Source organism: Solanum lycopersicum, chromosome 12, assembly GCF_036512215.1.
Source record: "Solanum lycopersicum chromosome 12, SLM_r2.1".
Lineage (NCBI taxonomy): Eukaryota > Viridiplantae > Streptophyta > Magnoliopsida > Solanales > Solanaceae > Solanum > Solanum lycopersicum.
The window spans coordinates 28,696,956-28,720,378 of record NC_090811.1 but is presented as its reverse complement, the minus strand read 5'-3'; the positions used below and the strand labels follow the sequence as shown (position 1 = coordinate 28,720,378).

The 23,423-nt window shown below is 34.8% G+C and overlaps 1 protein-coding gene across 1 annotated transcript; it reads right to left on the bottom strand.

Moving 5' to 3' along the window:
* Window positions 1-265: 265 nt before the first annotated feature.
* On the bottom strand, window positions 266-1,156 carry LOC138340292 (uncharacterized mitochondrial protein AtMg00860-like). The gene is made up of 2 exons (XM_069292005.1): window positions 1,061-1,156; window positions 266-697 (listed from the first exon to the last, which is right to left on the bottom strand). The coding sequence occupies exons 1-2, from the start codon at window positions 1,154-1,156 to the stop codon at window positions 266-268; spliced, it is 528 nt and encodes a 175-aa protein (XP_069148106.1).
* Between the last annotated feature and the right edge of the window lie 22,267 nt (window positions 1,157-23,423).

Genomic DNA, 23,423 nt, shown 5'->3' with positions numbered 1-23,423 from the left:
AAACTCAGGTCATAGTTGTTCAAAAGCTCTAACCACCTTCTTTGCCTGATATTCAACTCCTTTTGAGAGAACACATATTGGAGACTCTTATGGTCGGTGAATACGTCTACATGCACACCATATAAGTAATGTCTCGATATTTTCAAAGCAAATACTACAGGTGCTAATTCAAGATCATGAGTTGGATAGTTCTTCTCATGCACCTTAAGTTGTCTAAAGGCATAAACTATCATCTTTACATGTTTCTTGAGTAGACAACCCAAACCTACTCGAGAGCGTCACAATACACAACAAATCCTTTGGTACCCTCCGGTAAGGTGAACATCGGAGCTGCGGTAAACCTATCTTTCAACTCTTGAAAACCTCTTTCAAAAGCTTTCGACCGCTCAAACATAACCTTCTTTTGGGTTAGTATTGTCAAAGGAGAATCAACAGATGCAACCCCCTCAACAAACCTTCTATAGAACTCAGCTAGACCCAACAAACTTCTTATGTCGGTGGGAGTAATACCTCTATGCCAATTCTTAACCGCTTTCATCTTCTTTGGATCGACCTCTATACCCTCACTTGAGAAAACATGGCCAAGAAAAGCAATCGATCTCAACCAAAATTCACACTTACTAAATTTACCAAAGAGTTGATGCTCCTTGAGAACTTGCATTATTAATCTTAAATGACCCATATGTTCATCCTCACTCTAGGAATATAACAAGATATCATCAATAAAGACAATTACAAAAGAATCAAGATAATTCTGAAACACCCTATTAATAAAGTCCATAAAAGCCGCTGGGGAAATAGTTAACCCAAAATATATGACTAGGAACTCATAGTGACTATACCTTATTCAAGCCGTTTTAGTAATGTCAACACCTCTCACCCTAAGTTGATGATAACCCGACCTCAAGTCAATTTTTGAAAAGTAACTCACACCTCCGAGTTAATCAAATAAATCATCAACTATGAGAAGAAAATACTTACTATTTATAGTGACTTTTTTCATTTGTCAGTAGTCAATACACATTCTAAGTGACCCATATTACTTTTTCACAAAATATACAGGAGCGCCCCATGGAGAGATGCTTGGTTGGATAAAACCCTTGTCAAGAAAATCCTTGAGTTGAGCCTTCAACTCTTCCAACTTGGCCGGAGCCATCCGATAAGGCGGAATTGAAATGGTTTGAGTATCCGACAACAAATCTATGCCAAAATCTATTTTCCATTCGAGAGGAATTCCAGGTAAGTCATTGAGAAAGACTTTCCGAAAAACCTTCACTATGGGGATCGACTCTAAAGGAGGAATATCGAATTAAAGGTCCTTTACCCTCAAAACATGATAGATACATACCATATAAATCATCTTACAAGCTTTTAGAATTAAAATATTTAACCTCTAGGGGTTGAGTTTTTCCCCTTCCACTCTAAAATGGGTTCATTTGGAAATTGGAACTTAACTACCCTTGTTCTACAATCTATTGAAGAAAACCAAACATGAAACCAATCCATTCCCAAAGTAATATCACAGTCAAACTTGTCAAGTTCGAGCACATCAACCAAAATAAATCTATTGGATAATTCTTATAGACTTTTTTAGCAACCACGGAATCAATCACTGAGTACAAACTGAAAAGGTTCAACTAAGACATCGGGAAGCATATAAAATTTCATAGCCACCAAAAGAGTTTGAAACAATAAAATGGCACCGATTTCAAGCAATGCATAAACATTAATTGAAAATTACTTGAAAAATAAATGTTAAAAAATTGGAAGAACCCTCTTGATCACCCCTATATTTGAGGGCATATAAGTTGTTCCTCTTAGGAGCATCAGAACTTGGACCTCTTGCTTGTGCTTGATTACTATCCTTACCTTGAATCATGTTCATGGGAAAATATCTAAATATATGACCATTCTTTCCAAAAAAAAACAAGTATCCGTACATAATTAAACATTTACCCTCATGCTTCTTGCCATATTTGGCACAAGTAGTTTTCTCACTTGGTGATCCACCACCTTTTTCCTCCTTGAGGCTTAGAATTCCTTCTATCATCGGACCTTGCCCTCTTGGACTCCCTATTCTTCCTCTTAATCCTACTGTCGTGAACTTGTTGAGCATGCACCATCAAACATGATATTTTGATGTTGTCATAAAGCATCGCCGCAAGATATTCTTCCAAAAGATTACTGGACTTGCCCGTCACAGAGAGGTTCATTTCATCCCTCGGGTTTGACACCAAAGAAAAGACATACTTACACAACATAATGAATTTTAATGAGTAATCTTTAACACTAATATCTCCTTGACGAAGGTTGATGATCTCTCTTACCATTTCCTCTTTTTTCTCCATTTTGAAGAACATGTCAAGAAAGTCCCTACTGAATATTTTCCAACTCACGCGACCCGCTCTCAAAGAGTTATTGTCCTTTCATTGAGTGTACCATGTCTGAGGCACATTCTTAAGTTGATAAGCAGCTGGTTCAGCCTTCTTATTTAAACTCACACCCATAGCATAACAGATCTTATAAAACTCATCAAGAAATTCTTGGGGGTCTTCAACAACCTTACACCCAGAGAACATAGGAGGATTCATCCTTGTGAAGTCCCTCAAACAAGAAGCCATGGTACTAGCCTTTTGGTTTCAACGGGGTAAAAATTCCCAGTTTGCTTGAGTTGTCATAACTTGAACTTGAGTTTTGGGATGTGACATAAATAGACTTTTCATTTATCATATATGAAGTTTACATAGACTTCTCATTTATCAACATAGTCTACTATTGTCTCATATATATCCAACTATTATAGAAATACAAGATTGGCCACATAGCCTGAACACTATATAATATTTCTCATGTAGAACTTACAACAAAGTCTCAAAGATAAGAAATTGAACATTGTCTTAGACATATCCAAATAGATAGAATAGTGGGTTTCTTCCTCCAACTTGAGGACTCACAAACTTGGAGATCTTGTCCAAGCTTCTTGAGATTGGCCCTGAATTTCTTCAATGGCCCAAACCTATATGGTAACACCCCTATCCAATATATACCAAAAATTAGCTTTTCAGAAATCTACAAGTGCAATCGACGATCACTATCAACGAACCGTAGTTTGATCTATGGCTCGTACTGCACATTCGTCATTTGTGACTGAAATTCTCCCATAATGCAGCCCAAAAAAATTGACAAAGTGTCAATCTACGGACAGACCTACTGTCCGTAAGACAAACTATGGTCCGTAGTCTATGCCCTCTCATCAACACCCATTCACCCAGCCTCTGACATGAACCACAATTTACTTGTATGATTCGTAGATCTACAGACCGTAGGTATGACTGTAAGTGAAAATTAGCGGACAGTTAGGGGGGAGGTGTTGTTGGGTCAACTTCAGTTGATCATAACTCTTAGAACAAAATAAATTAGGTATCCCATGACCTATAAAATGATAGGTAATTAAATTTCCATTGCCATTGAGTTTGCTAAAATTAGACCTCCGAGTAAAAAGTTATGTCCGTTTTAGTAAAGGCCTGTCGAACAGACCAAACCTAAGGACCCAAACGATGGACTGTCGATTGAACGATGGCCCATCAGTCCAGGTCATCGTTTGGTTCAACAACAATAAACTTAGGGGCCTTTTTGTATTTTCCCACCTCATTTAAACCCTAAGATACATAATTTTGACCCTCCAAAAGGGAAATGGACATTGAAATTGATCTCCTACAAGATACCCAACCTATTTTTATACCTCCTTGCAGAATTTATCCAACGGAGCTTAAGGAATTGAATGAGCAATTGAAAAACCTTCTAGACAAGGGCTTCATCAGACCTAGTATTTCACCATAGGGTGCACCAGTGTTGTTCGTAAAGAATAAAGATTGTTCTCATAGAATGTGCATTGACCATAGACAACTGTACAAGGTCACAATTAAGAATAAGTATCCCATCCCCAGGATTGATGACTTGTTTGACCAACTTTAGGGTGCTGTTCACTTCTCAAATATAGAACTCAGGTTGGATCATCATAATCTTAGAGTCAAAGATAGTGACATTACGAAAAAAACCTTCAGAACTCAGTATGGTCATTATGAATTAGTTATGTCATTTGGACTAACCAATGCTCCTCCAACTTTCATGGATTTGAGGAATAGGCTTTTCAAAAATTTATTGGACTTGTTTGTTATCGTCTTTATTGATGATATCCTCATTTACTCTAGGAATGAGGAAGAACATGCGAGACATGTAAGAGTTGCTCTGCAGAGTCTAAATTAAAGCAAATTCTTGTCTAAGTTTAGCAAATGATAGTTCTAGTTGCAATAAGTTGCTTCCTTAGTCACATTGTATATAGTGAAAGGATCCCAGTAGATTAGCAGGATATAGAAGTAGTGAAACAATGGTTCGACCTACCTCTACTACAGATATTAGAAGTTTCTTAGGTATAGCGGGCTATTACAAAAGGTTCATGGAAGGATTCTCATCTATAGACTTACCATTGACGAGGTTAACACATAAGATGGTCAAGTTTCAATGATCAGAAGATTATGAGAAAAGTTTTGCAAAATGAAAACTAGGTTCACTACAAGTGTTGTCTTGACTTCACCAGAGGGTTCAGATTGATATGTGATCTATTGTGATGCATCTAGATTTGGCTTAGGTTGTGTGTTGATGTAGAGATATAAGGCCATAAATTATGATTATAGACAACTTATGGTGCACGAGAAGAACAATCTAACTCATTATGTCGAGTTCTTAGCAGTGGTGTTTGCACTCAAGATATGGACACAATACTTGTATGGTGTTAATGTAGATGTGTTCATTGATCATAAGAGCCTTTAGTATATGTCCTCCCAAAAAGAGTTGAATCTTCGCCAGAGGAGATGACTTGAGTTCTTTAAAGATTATGATATGAGTTTGCATTATCATCCTGGTAAGGTGAATGTACTAGCAGATGCTCTTAAAAGATTATCTATGGGTAATGTAGCCCATGTTGACAAAGAATAAAAAGAGCTAGTGAATGACGTTCACAAGCTTGCTCGCTAGGGAGTTCACCTTATGAGCATTCAGATAGTGGTGTAACCGTTCAAAATGTGGAAAAAAAATTCTTTAGTAGTGGATGTTAAGGAAAAGCAAGAGAGTGATCAAATCTTTCTTGAACTTAAGGGTGCAGTCCACAATTAGAGAGTGGAGGTTTTATCCCAATAGGGAGATGGTGTACATCGCTACTAGGATAGATTATGTGTTCCTGATGTGGGTTAGTTGAGAAAGAATATCAATGCAGAAGCCTATAACTCCAGATATTTTATTCATCAAGGTGCCACTTAGGTGTACCGGGATCTGCGGGAAGTCTATTTGTGGAATGACATGAAGAGGGATATAACAGATTTTGTGAGTAAGTGCCCCAATTTCTATCAAGTCAAGGTAGAACATCAGAAACCAGAAGGCATGAATAAAGATATCTATATTCCTACTTGGAAGTGGGATATGATCATTATAGATTTCATCATATGGTTACATCGTACTCGCAGATAACATGACTCCATTTGGGTTATAGTTGACAGGATGACTAAGACATCTCTTATTTTAGGGGTCAAGACTTCAGATTAAGCGGAGGACTATTCCAATCTTTACATTAATGAAATTGTGAGGTTGCATGGGGTTCCTTAGTCTATTATGTCATATAGAGGCCCTCAGTTTACCTCTCATTTCTGGAAGTCATTTTAGAAGGGTCTTATAACTCAAGTTAACCTTAGCACAACATTTCATCCACAGACAGAGGGAAAGGCAGATCTTACAATTAGAACATAGAAGATATGTTTAGAGCTTATGTGATAGATTTTAAGGGTATTTGGGATGATCACCTTCTTCATATTGAGTTCTCCTACAACAATAGCAACCATTCCGGCATTTAGATGACCCTTTATGAAGCTTTGTATGGGAGTGGATGTAGATATCCCATTGGTTGGTTTAAAGTAGGTGAAGCAACTTTGATAGGGCCAGATTCAATCCTTTATGCTATGTAGAAAATGTAACTCATTATAGAGAGACTTATGACAACCCAGAATCATCAAAAAGCTTACGCAGATGGAAGGAGAAAAAAAAAGGGAACTAGAGTTCTAAATTGATGATTGGGTTTTACTGAGAGTGTCACCTATGAAAGAAGTGATGAGATTTGGCAAGAAAGGAAACTCAGTTTTAAATATGTACGCCCTTACAACATCTTGAAAAGGGTTGGAAAGGTGGCATACGTGTTAGAGTTGCCAACAGAATTAGCAGCAGTATCTCACTCTTGAATAAGTGTGTGGCTGATATAGCATGCGTAGTGCCATTAGAAAATATGATAGTGAAATATAGTCTTTCTTATGAGGATGTACCAGTTGAGATTCTTGTCTATCAGGTTAGAAGTCGCTTCAATCAACGTTTTTTGGAGGAGTAAGTTTGTAGAGGGAGGTTCTTAGGAAGCAGAAGCAGACATGAAAGACAAGTATCCTTACCTCTTTCCTTCCGATTTCCACTCCAGCTTGAGGTAATAGTTTCTCTCCAGTTTTTCAGTCATTCATGTGTGAGTTCAGCATTAGAATCATGTTCTCTAAGTTTGTATTTGGATTTTCAGAGTATTTACATATTTTTGAACTTAATAAAGTCATAAACTCAGTATTTAGTGTTTAGTGTTAGATATTGAAGCTCCCTCCCTCAATTTGAAATAGTTTAGTCTACATTTGAGTACGAATTTTCCCAATGGGGAAATTATGTAACACCCCGTATGCAAAACACACCAAAAATCAGCTCTTTAGAAATCTTCACGTGCAATCGACGATCACTATCAACAGACCATAGTCTGATCTACGCCATGTAATGCACATCTATCTTCTGTGACTAAAACTATCCAAAAATGCAGGCTAGAAAAATTGACGAAGTGTCGATCCACGGACAGACCTACGGTCTGTAAGTGAAACTACGGTCAGTAGTTTGTATCTATGGACCAACACCCATTTACTCAACCTTTTATATGAAACATGATTAACCAGTATGGTCTGTAGATGGACCTACAGACAGTAGATATGACCGTAGGTGAAAATTAGCAAACAGTTAGGGGAAAGTGTTGTTGGGTAAACTTCAATTGATCATAACTCTTAGAACAAAATGCATTAGGTGTCCACATGACCTAAGAAATGATAGTTAAATGAATTAGCTTTCCGTATACACCAAGATTGCTAAACTAGACCTCGAAGAAAAAAGTTATGCCCGTTTTACTAAAGTCTTGTCTAACAGAGCCAACCTACAATCGCAAACGATGGAACGTTGACTGAATAACGGCTCGTAAGTCTAGATCGTTTTTGGTCTGATTGCAATTAACTCTCGGGTCTTTTGATCTTTTTCCACTTCATTTAAACCCTAAGATACGTCGTTTTGACCGTAAATCATTTAAATTTAGTCAGTTTAATCCTAGAAACATAACTAAAACTTATCTAAGTCAAATCATTAATCTAAACATAGAAAATTAAAAGCAAGAATGGATAAAAAGATCAAGAACCCTAGTTCAAGAACGCGACAAGGTTCCCTCAGTTCCATTCCCGAAATCTAAATATTACTCTCTGGATTTCATCATCAGGCATATGGAATTTCACTTGTGGTTTCCTTTTACCGATTAAATCCATAGTCTTCAATCAGTATCTGATACTCTTATCACGATTAAACCTAGGGTTTCTTGAATCACAACAGATCATCAAAATTAAATAAATATATGTTCCAAATTAGATTGTAAAGTTATTATTTTTAGTTTATCTCATGAATATCAGAACCCTAGCTATGTATTTCTTTAGTTCTTGAATTACACATGATAGGTCTGATATTTCAGTTACTTCATATATACATGCCAGAGTTATTAATGCATTTTATCAGATTAATTTTTGCATCTCAATTTGCATGTTAAGTTTTGATCTATCTAGTATTTGTATATATTCAATCATAATATGTTAATCACTTAATTCATTGGGAGTAGCATAATACCGAGTAGGACTAGGGTTTATCTTACCCAATAGTCAAAAAAATTACTAGTCAAGTAAGTTGTAAGTCCCCTCTGTTGGCATAAGTTAAGTGATCACGCTACCATGCCTTTATACCTCTGGCAGGGTATATTGGGTCTTCTTGATAAGGAGTATACACTGGAATCCATATTTTGATCATGTGGTTTTATTATCGTGTATAAGTAGCTCCCATAGTTCAATCAGGATCTCTTGTATTGACCATATTTACAGATCAGTTAGTATTCAGTCTCAGCATGTTATAAATTTGGTCATTGCATCTAGTTAGCTCAGAATTCAGTATATCATTTTCCCATTATTATACTTGCTTTGTGCTTATTCAGTTATATTTTATTTCAGCTTTACTCTATCCTACTTGCTTAGTACTTTCAAGTATTGATGCATACGTGCGCTACATCTTCTCGATTCAGCGGTGAGTCCTCTTTGTTTTAGGACAATAGTCATGAGTTTCTTTTAAGTATTAGTTCTTTAGTTTCCATTTTTACTAGACTTATCTGAGGCCTATCCCAACATTTCTAGTCTACTTAGAGGCTATTTTCTGAAATAGTTATTTGAGCTTAGTATTGAGTTAATAGATTCCTTGTATAAAACTTTTAAGTATTTCACATATCTCTGTTATAGAATATGGGTATTCCCTATGTTTTTAGTTTAAATAATGATTTAGCATTCACATTCAGTTTATTATCTTTTGTAAGCTCATGATCACGCTAGCAAGGTTAGCTTGGAATCACTTATGGTCCTAGGTTCCATGTCCGCATCTCGGGGGTAGCTCGGGGCGTGACATACATAGTTGTACAGATAACATTTACTAAGAATGAGAACATATGCAATTAAACCATTTAGAAATATGCTAAAAAGGACATTTTGTTCAAAACATGCTAAGTTACTTTGTAAGACTTTATGCACATTACAAACATGTATTTAAGTCCAACACCACAATAATGAACCTTACTTACCTTCATGTCAAATAATATATTATAAATGAAGTCATAATAAACAATTCCTGCTTAGAAAATATTTCATTAACATACTATAATACCTTACTCACAATTCAAGTCCAATCCAACTAGTGCAGTGTCTTTATGAAGCCCCATAAGCCCACATAAACTAAGTCAACTATAAAAGGAACCATAAGCAATGCCTTAAATCATATAACTTCATAACAAGTACATTCAATATCATATATGGTAATCTAGACAAACAACATGTATGTCAAGTGAATGCAACATCATATAAGACAAACATTATAAAGAATCAACATTAAGTATTTGATTCATAACATAAGTATATAAAATATCACCCTAGGAGTTACCTCGAGGTCTATATGTGCAATGCATATGTAAAGTCCCATACCCTTACCTATACTAGTATATCTATAAAGACATGCTAGTTATTATGCATCTTTTTCTTTCATTCATTCATTTTACTTATGGGAAGCTACGCCATAATCGATAATAGATCATGTGAGCTAAACATGGAATTTGGTGTCAACCCCTCACACCGAAATGAGGGCATCTTCCTTGCCAAAGTATGACATACACATCATAATAGCGTCTAAGTGGATCCACTAGCTAGGTTTCCTATGAGGCACATAGTTAAAGAACTAGGAGGTTGTTGTTATAAATACTTTTTATGCTTATAAGAATTGTAGTTTCCAACTCATGAGACTTTAGTGAGCCTACCTTCCATTATTTGAAGGGATACCTTTCACTATCTGATTCATTCGGTGCTAGGATGAATATTCCCTTTTTAAAGTTACTTAGATTCTTCCACAACATTAAGTTATATCATAGGTCTTACTATTCTAACCCCTTGTATGACATGATCATAGATCTTAGGTTATAGAATGAGAACTTCCTTTCATTACAACCAAACCATAAGTGAGAACATTACATCATAATCACGGTAATAAGATGTACACAAAAATTCCTGTCAATTCTCTGTAACCTTACCTTATCATAAACTCAAATTCATCATAATCATAAACTAATCATACATGCTTAGCTTCATCAATTACTCTTAAATTGCAATAGATTATTCATGATCTTAGAAGTCTTACCTCTTGCTTCCAAGAACCTCATTAAGGATCTAACCCTCAATTCCATCATATTCACCCCATAACTCAAACATTATCATAATATATTGATGAGTTATCAAGAAACACATCTAATTTTACCTCCCCTCAACCATAATGAATCTAATTTATAGGTTAGGGTTAGGGGAAGTTGGGTGTTCGGATATTATAGAGATTTAGAGAAAAGATTCAAGGAATACTTCAATCCACACATAAAAATATGTAAATAATCACCAACAATCGAATTTAGACAACACGATTCAACATTGAAAGTAAACCCACGAAATTGGATGAAAACATAACATTTGTAGATCTTTGAAAACAAAACTTTGAAGATCCTCTTGGAGAAAAGAGGGAATACTTCAATCCACACATAAAAATATGTAAATAATCAACAACAATCGAATTTAGACAACACAATTCATCATTGAAAGTAAACCCACAAAATTGGATGAAAACATAACATTTGTAGATCTTTGAAAACAAAACTTTGAATAGCCTCTTGGGGAAAAGAGTCCCAAGAGTGAATAACCTCCATACCATGAGAGTTCTTGATGATTTATTCCCTAGATTGAATTTTTTCTTCTTCTTTCAATGTTGTTTTAGTGTAGTGAGAGAAACTATAGAGATGTGAGAGCAAAGTTGGTTTGGGTATTTATGAGGTGTTACATTAGTTTAATGACTTAGAACCGTTTTATGGTTTTAAATAATCATTTATAACAAATCTTAAATCGTAATTAATTAATTAACTAATTTCCTAAACACCTCTAACTTTACCAAATTTGGACAGTGAGCTGAGGCCCCAAACGACGAGACCCATTGATGGGACATCAAGCCAACCATGGACCGTCCTAGTCATTGATGGTTTGGGTCAAGGGCTGATTTTTGGGAGCTTGTGAGGGAACTGTGTAAGTATGGACCAACAAAACCAAATGACGGGGCGTCGTCCAGTTGATGCTTCGTCATTCCTCTCGTTGTTTGCACACTGTGTTTGACAGCTCGCTAGAGTCAAATGTTGGGTTCTCTTAAAGGACCCTTAGGTCCATCCTTGGTGAGTTGTACCAGGAAGTTTTGACCCTAAACACACGCTATGGTGTATTCCAAAAAATTTCACTTATTTTGACTTTTATACAATTTTTAAAACCCCCGATACACATAAAGGCACACAAATTCACTTTTTTAGTCTCCGAACGTCGTGGTCGTTTCTTGACGTTTTGATTCTATCACTTCCCAATTAGTTTAGTGACTTTTCTTAAGCTTAGAAACAATATTTTAAGGCATTGTTCATCAAATTAGGATAGGGACTATCTCACTGAACTTACGAGGTGTTACAATAACGTTCTCTCAAGATTGGTATGTCCTCATATGATTTGAGGACATGGATTATGTGTAGTTTTATTTTCAGAAAGACTTCGTAATAGACTGTAGTTTTTCTTTCAACTGTTTTAAGGGATGCGACCCTATGATTTATATGTGTCTAAGATGGCTATGACGTGACTTCGTTCGTTCTTGTTGTCATGACCTGAATTCTTGAATACGGATCACAACCAGCGTCGTTGACCTCTCGTAGGTCGCAGACAAGCCTCATCACATTCATCTAGTTAATTTTGTCGATAATTCAAAACTTTTTAAGTATGAAGTATATATAGACTTCATATAATTATTAACTAGATACATCATATACTAATCTTGACATAAAAGAACAACCATGTAACATAAAGAATCAATCATTTTATATGTGATTGCAAAACATAAGTATCATAAACATAATTTTAAAACAACTAGGGAAAAGATTTTGAGATTTTGATCCTCTTAGGTCGAGAGCTCCTGTTTGTACACTTTAGATTATTTTTCAGTCTTTTTCTTCTTTTTGTTGTGTAGTTGAATATCTCCTTTGGTCCTATGTTTTACTTACAAGTGAAATCATTCATTGTAGTCCAATACCCATAATCAATTGATGTAAGTAATCCAAGGACTAAGGAATGATTTCCCTACCTTATAGTGAGTCATTCTTTACACTATATATTCATTACCTTTCAAAAGCAATTCTCTATTGATCATGACATTGTTTCATTACTTTCATGTTTTATATATTATACATTTCATATACATGAGACTTTGGAATCGTTGATGTAGTATAAGATATCTCATGTGAAGGCCCAACATATAGGACCTCAACACGAGGGCCTTCTTTAGCAAACATAGAGTCAGCTTCATTCGTTCATTCGTACTGAACATTATTCATTTCATTTATTAGTAGGATTATGTAAACACCATCTATAACTAGGATGAAGTTTAAGACTCTCATGGGGATCATGAAGTGCAATGACCAAGAATGACCTAATGTCATTACTTGAATCTGATTTCACCTCCTGCTTTTCTTGCACAAACACCTTCGGTATCATTCATTTTATTATCTTTTATACATTGAGGAACTCCAACCTTAGCATCATGAAATTCAGTGTGTAGCCCACACTAAAAAGAGGTGGATTCACTGACCAAGTGACCCAAAACATGCTAGCGTACAATGGAATTGAACCCCGCCAGATCCTTATATTGGCACTACAGGTTCGAAGACTAGGAGATATAAGAAGACCCATACCCGGCATGCTGGACAGTCTCATCTCATGAGAGTTACGTTAACCTCCGCCCTTCCCGAAAGAAGGCATCACCGCTCATAGCTAGCCTATCGGTGCTTAGTGTAACGTTCCATTTCATTCAACTCATACGTCTTGGAAGTTGGCTTCTAGTATGAGGACATTATATCACAATAGATGATTTCTCATCTCATCATTAGTATTAAGTATACATCAGTTTCAATACCTTCATTAGAGTGTACATAGAGAGTGGTCTCTTCATTAGCTTTACACTCTCATAGGTGAGTACCTTTTGGTAACATTTACTTCACTATTGATGACTTTTCATCCTTTTGTTTACATAGATGAAATGTGAATTGTCCTTGCATAAAATATTTGGTGTTAATGAGACTTGTCTCACACATTCTAACACCTTGATTCGTCAGAATTTTTAACATAGTCGCTTAGGTGGAAGTGATGCTTGTCTCACTTCTTTTAACACCTCATTCTGGTCACTATATTAACTTAGACATCTTTAGTTATGTTATAACTCACGTTAATTACTTACATTAGTATAGTAGATTCATATCATCGTTTATGGATGATGAACACTTCATTCAATGAGTTTCATCAGTTCATGTGTCATTCTTTTAGAGCATGTTGGGAGTTGTCCCAATGAGTGGCATGACCTTAATTATGGGTTAATTGAATTAGTTTAGAATTTCTTATATTATCATTTTATACTCTAACTACACAAGATTGACATATGATTAGTAATTGGCTCAACCTTTGAATATTAAACTACATAATCATTTTTGTTAGCATGTGCCAATTCTACGTATGTTCATATTTAAATTTAATATGTACGAACTATTAGAGAATCTTATAATTTTTCAACATAATATTATATCCATTTATATACATCACATTTAGACAATGTATTGTTAGCTATTTTATTGGGATACTATTTGTATTGACATAAACAATAGGGCATAGATTTCATAACCATATTTGTTGGCATAAGCCATTTTTCATGTGCAACATGCATAAGTTTTTTATACATTATACATTAGACAATATTTTACTTATTTAGAGATAACTTTATAGAACATTCCCATTTAAATTTTGAACAATGTTTTTGTTAGCCATTTTATTGACATAAGGCACACATTCACTCAAATTATGATTTCAGGGAGATTCTTTTTAGCTTACCTTGTAACATAACTTTAGGCATAAAGTTTTTTCAACATCTTGAACATCATCATCATATTATTTTATGAATATATCCTCTTTATAACGTCATATTAAAAGCAAGTATGCACAACATACTGTAACACCTTCATACTTAACATTTTTTGACATATCCTAAACATAGTATCATTCTTTTAATTCACATAATAACAATTAGCATCAAATGAGTCCAATTAGTAGATTCATTCAATCATTATTTAATGAAAAACCATTCACATTGAGATCAGCCATCACCACATACCAATAACGTTATTTCTAACCTATTCAACATTGAAATTGTAACAAGGACACTACGTAAAGGAGTTCGACAAGAATGATGGGAAACAACCCTAGTTTTCAAGATCTTTGAATCATTCGAAAGAAAGTTGTCGTGGAGAAAGAGGTATAGTAGAGAAATCCATACCTTAAGTAGGAATTAATATACGAATACCACCTTGAACGAACCTTGAAAATCGTCTAAGAAACTTTTTTATTTTTTTCTTACATTTTGTTCACTGTTTTTGTCACGCTTATTTTTCTGGTTTTAATCATGTATTTGTCTTAGTTTGAACGTGATTTTTAGGTTTAGGAACTGACCTTATTTAACTTAGGGTTTAATAAGTTAATTAAATAAATTAATTTATTAATTACTAAAAAAAACATCCTAAGTTGACTAAACATAGGAGAATGTTGACTTGACCTAAAATCTGAAATTTTTGTGTTAACTATGGTTTATGTCAACATTTTGACATTATATTAATTAATTAAATCCTCAATTTAATTTATTTAGGGACCTAGGGTAAGTACTAATGTACCCCTAAGTAATTGGAACCATAATCAACCCTTTAGGACTGTCCTAGGTTAAGTACTAGGAATTTTGTTGCATTATACTAGGTTAGCATAAGAATTTACTTTTGAACCCTTTAATTTTATTAATTATATGGATAATTTATTTAATTAAGTAACCTAGGGTAATTACTAAAGTACCCTTAAGTCGTTATAGCCATAACTAATCCTTTGGATTATCCTAGGTTAAATACTAGGTTGTCTTGTTCTTGTCTCAATCGAAATCATGAACCTTCTTTGTGATTTCGGTTTTTACTCTTTAAATTAATTAATTAACCTTACAAATTAATTAATTAAGTAGCCTAAAGTACTTACTAAAAACAAAAATTTGTTAGCACCTTAACTAACTCTTTGGATCATCCTAGGTTAGGTACTAGGTAGTCCCTTTCTTGTATTAACAAAAATCTGAAAATTTCCTTTGTAGTTTTGGTTTTAGCCCTTTTATATTAATTAATTAATTTTCTAAATAAATTAATTAGGTAAACTAGGGGAATTACTAATGTACCATTAAGTTCATATGAATATAATTAACCTTTTGTACCATCCTAGGTTAGGTACTAGGTTGTCTCTTTAACTAGTTCTAGGTTAGTGTCAACCCGGTTTTGGTCCAAGATTGTCGGGTGCACTAATGGGTCAATTTCATTTAGTCCTAGGTTAGTTAGATATTTGAGGCAATAGCTTAGAGTCTAAAATTTTTTAGGAAGTTAGTCCCCACATGAAGTTGTCCCTTATGCACGTTTTTGTCCCCTTAACTACCCTAACAGAATTCAGTTACGGTGGTCCCCTCCTTTGGTGCTTCTTCACATGTCATGCACATGGGTAGGTTGTACTTTCCTAACTAACTATTATTTACGGTTCATTTGGCAATGCTAACTTATTTTCCCAAGAATCCTCACTATGTTCTTGGCCATTTCTTGCTCTACATGATCATTTTAATTGATCATGTGACATGGTATCTAGGATTGACACTTTGATGCCTCATTCCATTTTATAAGTTAAAGGAAAAAGCATTTTAGTTAAGGGTCTTCATTGTAGGTACAATTCCTAAACAAGTTCATTAATAATTATATATATGGCTAGCACCCTTGAAGCCAATATTTTCTAATATGACAAATATTTTGCCTATTTGGGTATTATATAGAAATTGGCTAACACCCCCTTAGCCATTTTTCTATACTATGACCAATATTTTCAATATTGGCGTTAGAATGCCTATGTATCCCCAATAAGAATTCTTAAAGACCTATTGGTTTGTTCACTAGACATAAAATTTTCTAGAATTTTACACTTATATTATATTGTAACGACCGAGGAACACCCCTTAGAAGTTATATGATGTTTTTGGCCTCTCGGAGGTCTTTTACAGGCCCTTCGAGATCATTCATCGCATATATATGAAAAGTAGTGCGGAGTTATTGATTTTGACAACAATAATTCAAATATTTATAAAATATAAGAAAGAATTAAGTCTTTTCATAGCCATCTTAGACACATATAAAGCTTAGGGTCACAATCCTTACATCAATTTAAAGGAAAACTGTAGTCTATTACAATTACAATGTCTTTTGAGAAAGGAAACTAAAACATAACTATTTCCTCGAATTATATGAGGACATACCAAATTTTCTTTAGAGAAATATATTTCCAAAGCTTCACTTCCAAGAGACTCCTCCCTTGCCACCTACACTAGATGAAAATAAAACAACCTATGGAATTAGCACATTGAATTCACTAAGTATGGTGAACATGCAAGAAAATCATGCTAAAATGAACATTTACTTTATAACATGTTTTATATGCTCTTTTTATACAAACAAGTATAAAAACAATCTTCAAGTCAACATTCCCATATAATACATATTCAAGTAGTTCATAAGAGAAAACCATAACTATTCAGAATTCACATAAGCATTTAGACTCCCTACCAAAGGTTATCCTACGACTCCTTAAGTTAGACAAGAAGAGACTACCCATACACCCTCTTCAATCACACCTAAGTATTCCTTAAGACAACCCAAAGTAAGATTATTCCTCACATTACAATAATGCACAGTTCCATGTTCTTCAAGTAACCCCTATTCATCATTTAGACTCTCCACCTAATGTTACTCTTAAGACTCACCTAAGTAAGACATCAAGAGACCGCCCATACACCCTCTTCAAGCCTACCTTAGAAATCTTCAAAGCTATCTAAAGAAAGAACCTTTCCATTCATCATACTTTAACAAAGTCAACAATATTCTTAAGCCATTTAAGAGAGAATCGACAATTATAGGAATTCATATAATGGTCTTGGAGGACCTAGGGAACTAACCTAGCATCTTCAAAGACTACTTTTGCAATGTATAGATAATGTCCCATACCACTACCCACACATGGTAGAACCTATCCAATAACTACAGTGTACATCCCATGTGATGAGCTAGGTATTAACCGATATAGACCATACTATATAGGTATGGAGTCCGGAGTGTACCCTACCCCAAGAAGGGTATTCTACTAGCTAAGGGTATAACTAGGACGCATCCCATGTTGACATATGGTTCTAAGATATCAAGTGTTTCTTTGTACTCTAGTCTCATCTTATGTAGAGCTACTACCACAAGCATATCCACTTGGTGCTTTACATTTGTTATCATAGAGTAGTCATTCCCTAGGTGTATTAGAGAAGGTACAATCACTATTCCTTACAAACTAATAATACTTTTTTTCAAAGGATGGGTCCACTAGGACTGCTAACCAAAGACTATTAGGATAGCTTATATGACTTCCTTATTGATGGTTTAATGTCGTTCCATCCAACCTAGCGCTAAGTCCATCTTTTTACCAAAGAAGGACACCATTACGGTCTTTCACTTCAAGGCTTCTATTAACATTCTTTTCTATATTCAAGGTCCTCATTTTTTTTACCATATTTTCTTATTCAAGGTTCTATGTTGTTTTAATGGACCAAGGGTATACCCTTTAAAGAAATGGCATTCTCAAATCGTTACACATCATATTCGACCTCTCGAAGGTCTTAAATACAAGGCCTTAAACAACATTTATTGCATATATATATATATGTGTGTGTGTGTGTGTGTGTGTGTGTGTGTGTATTTGTGCATGTGTGTGTATGTGTGTGTGTATGTATATATATATATATATATATATATATATGTATATATATATATATATATATGAAAAGTAGTGAGGAATTAAAACTTTTCAAAACAATATCTCAAATCTCATTTATAGAATACATAGAAAATACCAAGTCTCTTGTAGACATCATTGACACACCAATAATCTTGGGTCACAACCCATACATCAATAGAATGAAAATACTAAAGACTAATACAACATATTTGAAAAGAAAGCTAAACATCAATGTGTCCTCAAATCATGTGAGGACATACCAAGAATCCCTTACGAGAATGTTATTCCCAAGCTTCCAAGAGACTCCTCTCAATTGCCATCTACACCTTTTAAGATAAAACAAAATATGGAATTAGCACATTGAATGTACTAAGTAGGTGATATGACATAAAACCATGCTAAATGGACATTTGTATAAAACATGCTCTTTTGAAGAAACTTCATTACATAGGTATAAGAACCACTTTCAATACATCATACTGATATAAGACATACTCCAAGTAACCTACATACTAACATTAACAACAACTCAAACCATATATGAATATAACCGTCCTACCAAATTTTCTCCTAAGACATACTTAAGTTTGATAAGAAAAGAATGTCCGTATAACCTCTTCAAGCAATATTCACCCAATAAAAAATGACGGCCCGCCCATACACTCTCTTCAAGCCTACCTAAGCGACCCTGAAAGATAGCCTAGATAGGGATCAGTCTATTAAAAATTCATTAACTTAAGTCAGCAATATTCATTAAGACACTTAGGGATATTTCATCAAAGAAGGACTTCGCATAATGGTCTGGTGGAACCTACATCCTCACATCTTCAAAGCCTACTTGTGCCATGTCTAGATAGTGTCCCATTTCACTACCTAAACATTGTAGAACCTATCCAACCCTAGAGTGTATACCAAATGATGAGAATAAGCACTAACCGACATATACCATACAAGCTAGGCATGGAATCTGAAGTCTACCCCACTGCGATGGAGGGTGTTCTACTTGCCAATAGTAGAACAAGCACACTCCCAAGTAGGCACATGGTTAAGGAATATCAAGGGTTACTTTGTAATATAGTCTCAACTTAAGTATAGTCACTCACCAAGTATATTCTTTATGTTCTAGCCTTAATTATCATAGAGTAAGTTCAGTCATAATACCAATGATGGGTCCACAAGGTCTTCCAATCAATGGTTTACGAGGATATATCAATTACTTCCTTAGAGATTGTTTCATGCCGTTACAACCAACCTATCCCTAAGTACACCATTCACACAAAAAGGATACCATTAAGACTTTCAACTTCAAGGATATCTCAACCTCCTTTCTATATTGAAGGTTCCACATACTAGACCCCCTTTACATGTTCAAGGTATTTAATCAATCATTTACACATACATGATGAATGTTCTTTAGCCTACTACGTCAAGATTTCATATTCACTTACTTTCATGTATCTTTAGATAAGCCTAGTTCATTTTAGAGTCGTTAAAGATAAAACGAATTCAGCTCATTTTACCATATAAACATAATCTCATGACAATATGCACAATTTAAGGGGATAAATGATTCATTTTCACATAGACTCTAAAACACATGCAACATACTACTATAAAGTTCTAATTCTCAATCTTGAATAGAATAAAACAGAGGAGACAACAATCCACAACCTAAATAGTCACCATACTCCCCCACTTAGAAAATTCCCAACATAAACTATAATTTACCGGTATCCTCATCCAGATTTGTTTTACTAGGAGGTGATAGAATCGATTCATCTTTGGTGCACCAACATCTGGGCTATTAACAGGAGCTTTTTTGACCTCCCTTCCTCTAATCGCAATAGTAGGACAATCACTCACCTTGTGATCATCCTTTCCACAACCAAGCACCCACTAGTACATGAACAACACTTCCCAAAGTTCTTTTTCACACAAGTGAAATATGTAGGCTTAACATTTTGATAACCACTACCTCGCTCAAACTTGACCTTAGGAGTACTATACCCATCTTAAGTTTGATCACTCTTCTTATACTTAGGTAGGTTTTTCTCATCAGATTTACGCCTCTTCAAATTTCGTGTAATCCTTCTAAGATTAGATTCTTCAATTGATTGTGCATACACCATAAGTCTATATAGGTTCATGTCAATATGAAACATGGTCGTTCGACACTGTTCTCTCACAAGGTGGAAACATTCGTCACAAACCTACTCATCTCATCCATAGGGTTTGATACAAAGGATGGAGCATACTTAGACAATAGGGAAAATTTAAAGGAATACTCCTCAACACTCATGTTACCTTCCCTAAGGTTTATAAATTTCTCAACCTTCACCTCCCTCTTCTCACGGGGAAAGTACTTTCCTAAAAAAGGATTCCTTAATTTCTTCCTATTTTGTAAACCCGATTCAATCGGTCTATTGTATACCCAATGTGTGTACCACACTTTATGAACTTCTATCTATCGGCATAAATCTAACTCCGCCTTTTCTTTGGAAGTCACCCCTATAACGCTCAACACCTTATAGACATCATCAAATAAATCTTAGGGGTCTTCTCCCACCTTAGAACTAAGGAGGATAGGACGATTCATCCTCACAAAGTCCCTAAATATATAGGTCCTGGTACTCTCAAAACAATCCATCCTAGGCCCAAAATCTCTATTTAGTTGAGCCATCATGGCTCGGGATAAGGTAAAAAGAGCCCCTGTAATCTCCCAATTAGTCATATCTGGGGAAACCACCAAACATCATTCCCTTGATTAGCTATAGAGAATTTTTCACCCTGTGGAACTTGAGCAATTTGTGGAAATTGTCCACCTTGAAGAGGAACTCCCTCATTGACCACTTCTTCATCAGATCTCTTTGCGGGATTGTAATCATATTGTATAAACACAAGAGAGGATATTAGAAAAATCCACTTATAACCTCAACTATATTGCACGACACAAGAGTAAAGAAGAAAGGGAAACTTCTATCGCCTTATAGCTTCTCGCCTATAGATGTGTCGCGACCCACAATAATGAACAAGACTCTACTAGACATGGGATTTTTTGAGACATTTAATCTTAATGACTACTTCATAACCTTATGCTCTAATACCAGGTTTTAAACGATTTAGGAGCACCACCTAGAAGTTACAAGGCTTATTCGACCTCTCAAAGGTCTTATACAAGCTCTTCGACATCATTCATACGATATATAGGAAAAGTAGCCCGGAATAAAAACATTTCACAACAATAGTTAAAATGTTTAAAGAACATAAGAAATAATTATATCTCTTCATTGCCATCTTAGACACATATAAATCTTATGGTCACAACCCTTACGTCAATTAAACGGAAAACTATACCCAATTACAATAGTTTTTGAAAAAAGTATCCTATAAAACAACTAAGTACTCAAATCATATGAAGACACACCAAATTTGCTTGAGAGAATGTTATTCCCAAGCTTCAATTCCAAGAGACCTCTCACTTGCAACCTACACTTGTAGAAAATAGAATAACATATGGAATTAGAACATTGAATACACTATGTATGGTGAACATGCAAGAAAACCATGCTAAAATGGACATTTACTTTATAACATTCTTTTTATGCTCTTTAGATAGAAACCTCACAAAACAAGTATAAGAAAAATCTTCAAGTAAACATACCCATATAAAACATATTCAAGTAGTTCATTGACGTGTCCTGATTTCACGACATTTATAATGAGATTTACTTAAGAGTTATGTGTGTCTAAAGACTTTTGTAGAGATTTCCATATGTTTTGGGTTTTGTTTTGTAGGAAAGATGTTGAGGAGACAAGATAAGAAAATAATTGAAAAATAATGTAGAACTAGACTATGGATGCAATTGACGGATCGTAGGTATGATCGTAGATCAGCAACTCAGGACATTGGAGGAAGATAAGGGAAATCTTACTAAGCGTGGACCTACGAGAGACAACGAAGGTCCATCGATTGATCGACAGACCGTACTAATGAACCCTCGTTTGGTTCAGAGAAGGTTGCAGTAACTGACTTTAAAATATTCTAAGTATGGAGCTAGGAGGAGAATCAACGAACCGTAGATGGATCGATGGAACGTAGTATTGGTCCATCATTTGATTTAGAGAGGGCGTCATCCAATTAGAGAAAATTATTTTGAGTATTGACTGAATAAAACTTTTCTTATATTAATTTCTATTTATTTAGAACTATGTTATCAATATATAGGGCATTAAAACCTCGTTTTGGCGGTTAGATACTATTACTTTTGTTCTACTTTGTGTTTTGAAGATTCGTTTTTGCATCTCTGGCAATTAATTAATTTTCGAATTTGGTGTGGAAGATTTTTCTTGCAATTCAAGTTAGATTTCAGGGTTTATTTTTCTTGTTAAAGTAAGTTCATAATTTGTTCATATAATATGATGAATTGTGATCTTCTTAACATGGGTAACTAAATCCATAACTAGAATTGTGGGAACCACATATATTTAACAAAGTAATCTAGTAATTAAGAAATTCTCGAATAATTCTGTTGCCTGCATTTATAATTCTTTTTCTTGAAGTTCTTTTAATGAGTGCACACCTTAGAACTTGCCTTGTTGCTACCTTCCGGACCAAGGTGGTAGTAATAGAAAAAGGACTATTAACATAGATTTAGTGTGATACTATCTGATAGGCAAATATAAATTGGTGAGAAGTAATAATAAATACATACAACCATTATGACATCTAATATGAGGAAATGATAAGGGTTAGTAGATTATACATACGTAGCCCGACAAAGGTGCTGGGTGAAATTCTCAAGATGTCGGGCTAAGTATTTAGAGATACCTAACTTATCACTTTGCATGTAATAAACTAGGAAGGATAGCTATTGCTAGGAATATTGCATTACGAACCTGTGGGGAACACATATACCCTAGTTACTCGATCATCTTTATAAAACCAATGTTTACTCTATCCACTTGATAATTACAGTGTTTGAGGAAATTTTGTTTCACGAAAACCCTACTTTTACTTATTGTTTAGTAAAGACATTGACTAAATAAATATAATCGTGAATTAAAGTTAAGTATAAACCATTTCCTCATGAGATCGAACCCAACCTAATAGTTGTGTTTTGTACTTGATCACAATCGCTTATACTTCTTAGGGAGGTGTAATTTGAGTGTATAAAATTTTGGCGCCGCTACAAGGGAATGTAACTTTTAGATTAACTTTAATTACATTATTGAAATTTAGTCAAATATTTTTTGATTTTACTTTTTGTTTTTGTTTTTTTCCCTTAGGTCTAGCTCTAGTGTATCCCAGTTCATGAAGACGGGGAGAACCACTTAATCAATATGATCCGGAACTTAATCCATCCTTATGAAGAATGGAGAATCAAGGGGTTTGAGCTAACCCTAACAGAGTGAATCTGGGTGAGGGAGAAGGCCTACACCTCCATTACTAGTTGAGGCATCAACTAAGCACATATTGAGAATTAGTTAGGGGAGGCTTTGAGAATGAAAACTCCACTTGTTCCA

What these genes read in the sequence shown, in the direction of transcription:
- LOC138340292 (XM_069292005.1), bottom strand. Translation starts at nt 1,156, where the DNA reads ATGGCTCCGGCCAAGTTGGAAGAGTTGAAGGCTCAACTCAAGGATTTT. An exon ending in TCTCTCCATGGGGCGCTCCT is followed by an intron (nt 698 to 1,060) that starts GTATATTTTGTG and finishes TTATATTCCTAG; the next exon opens with AGTGAGGATGAACATATGGG.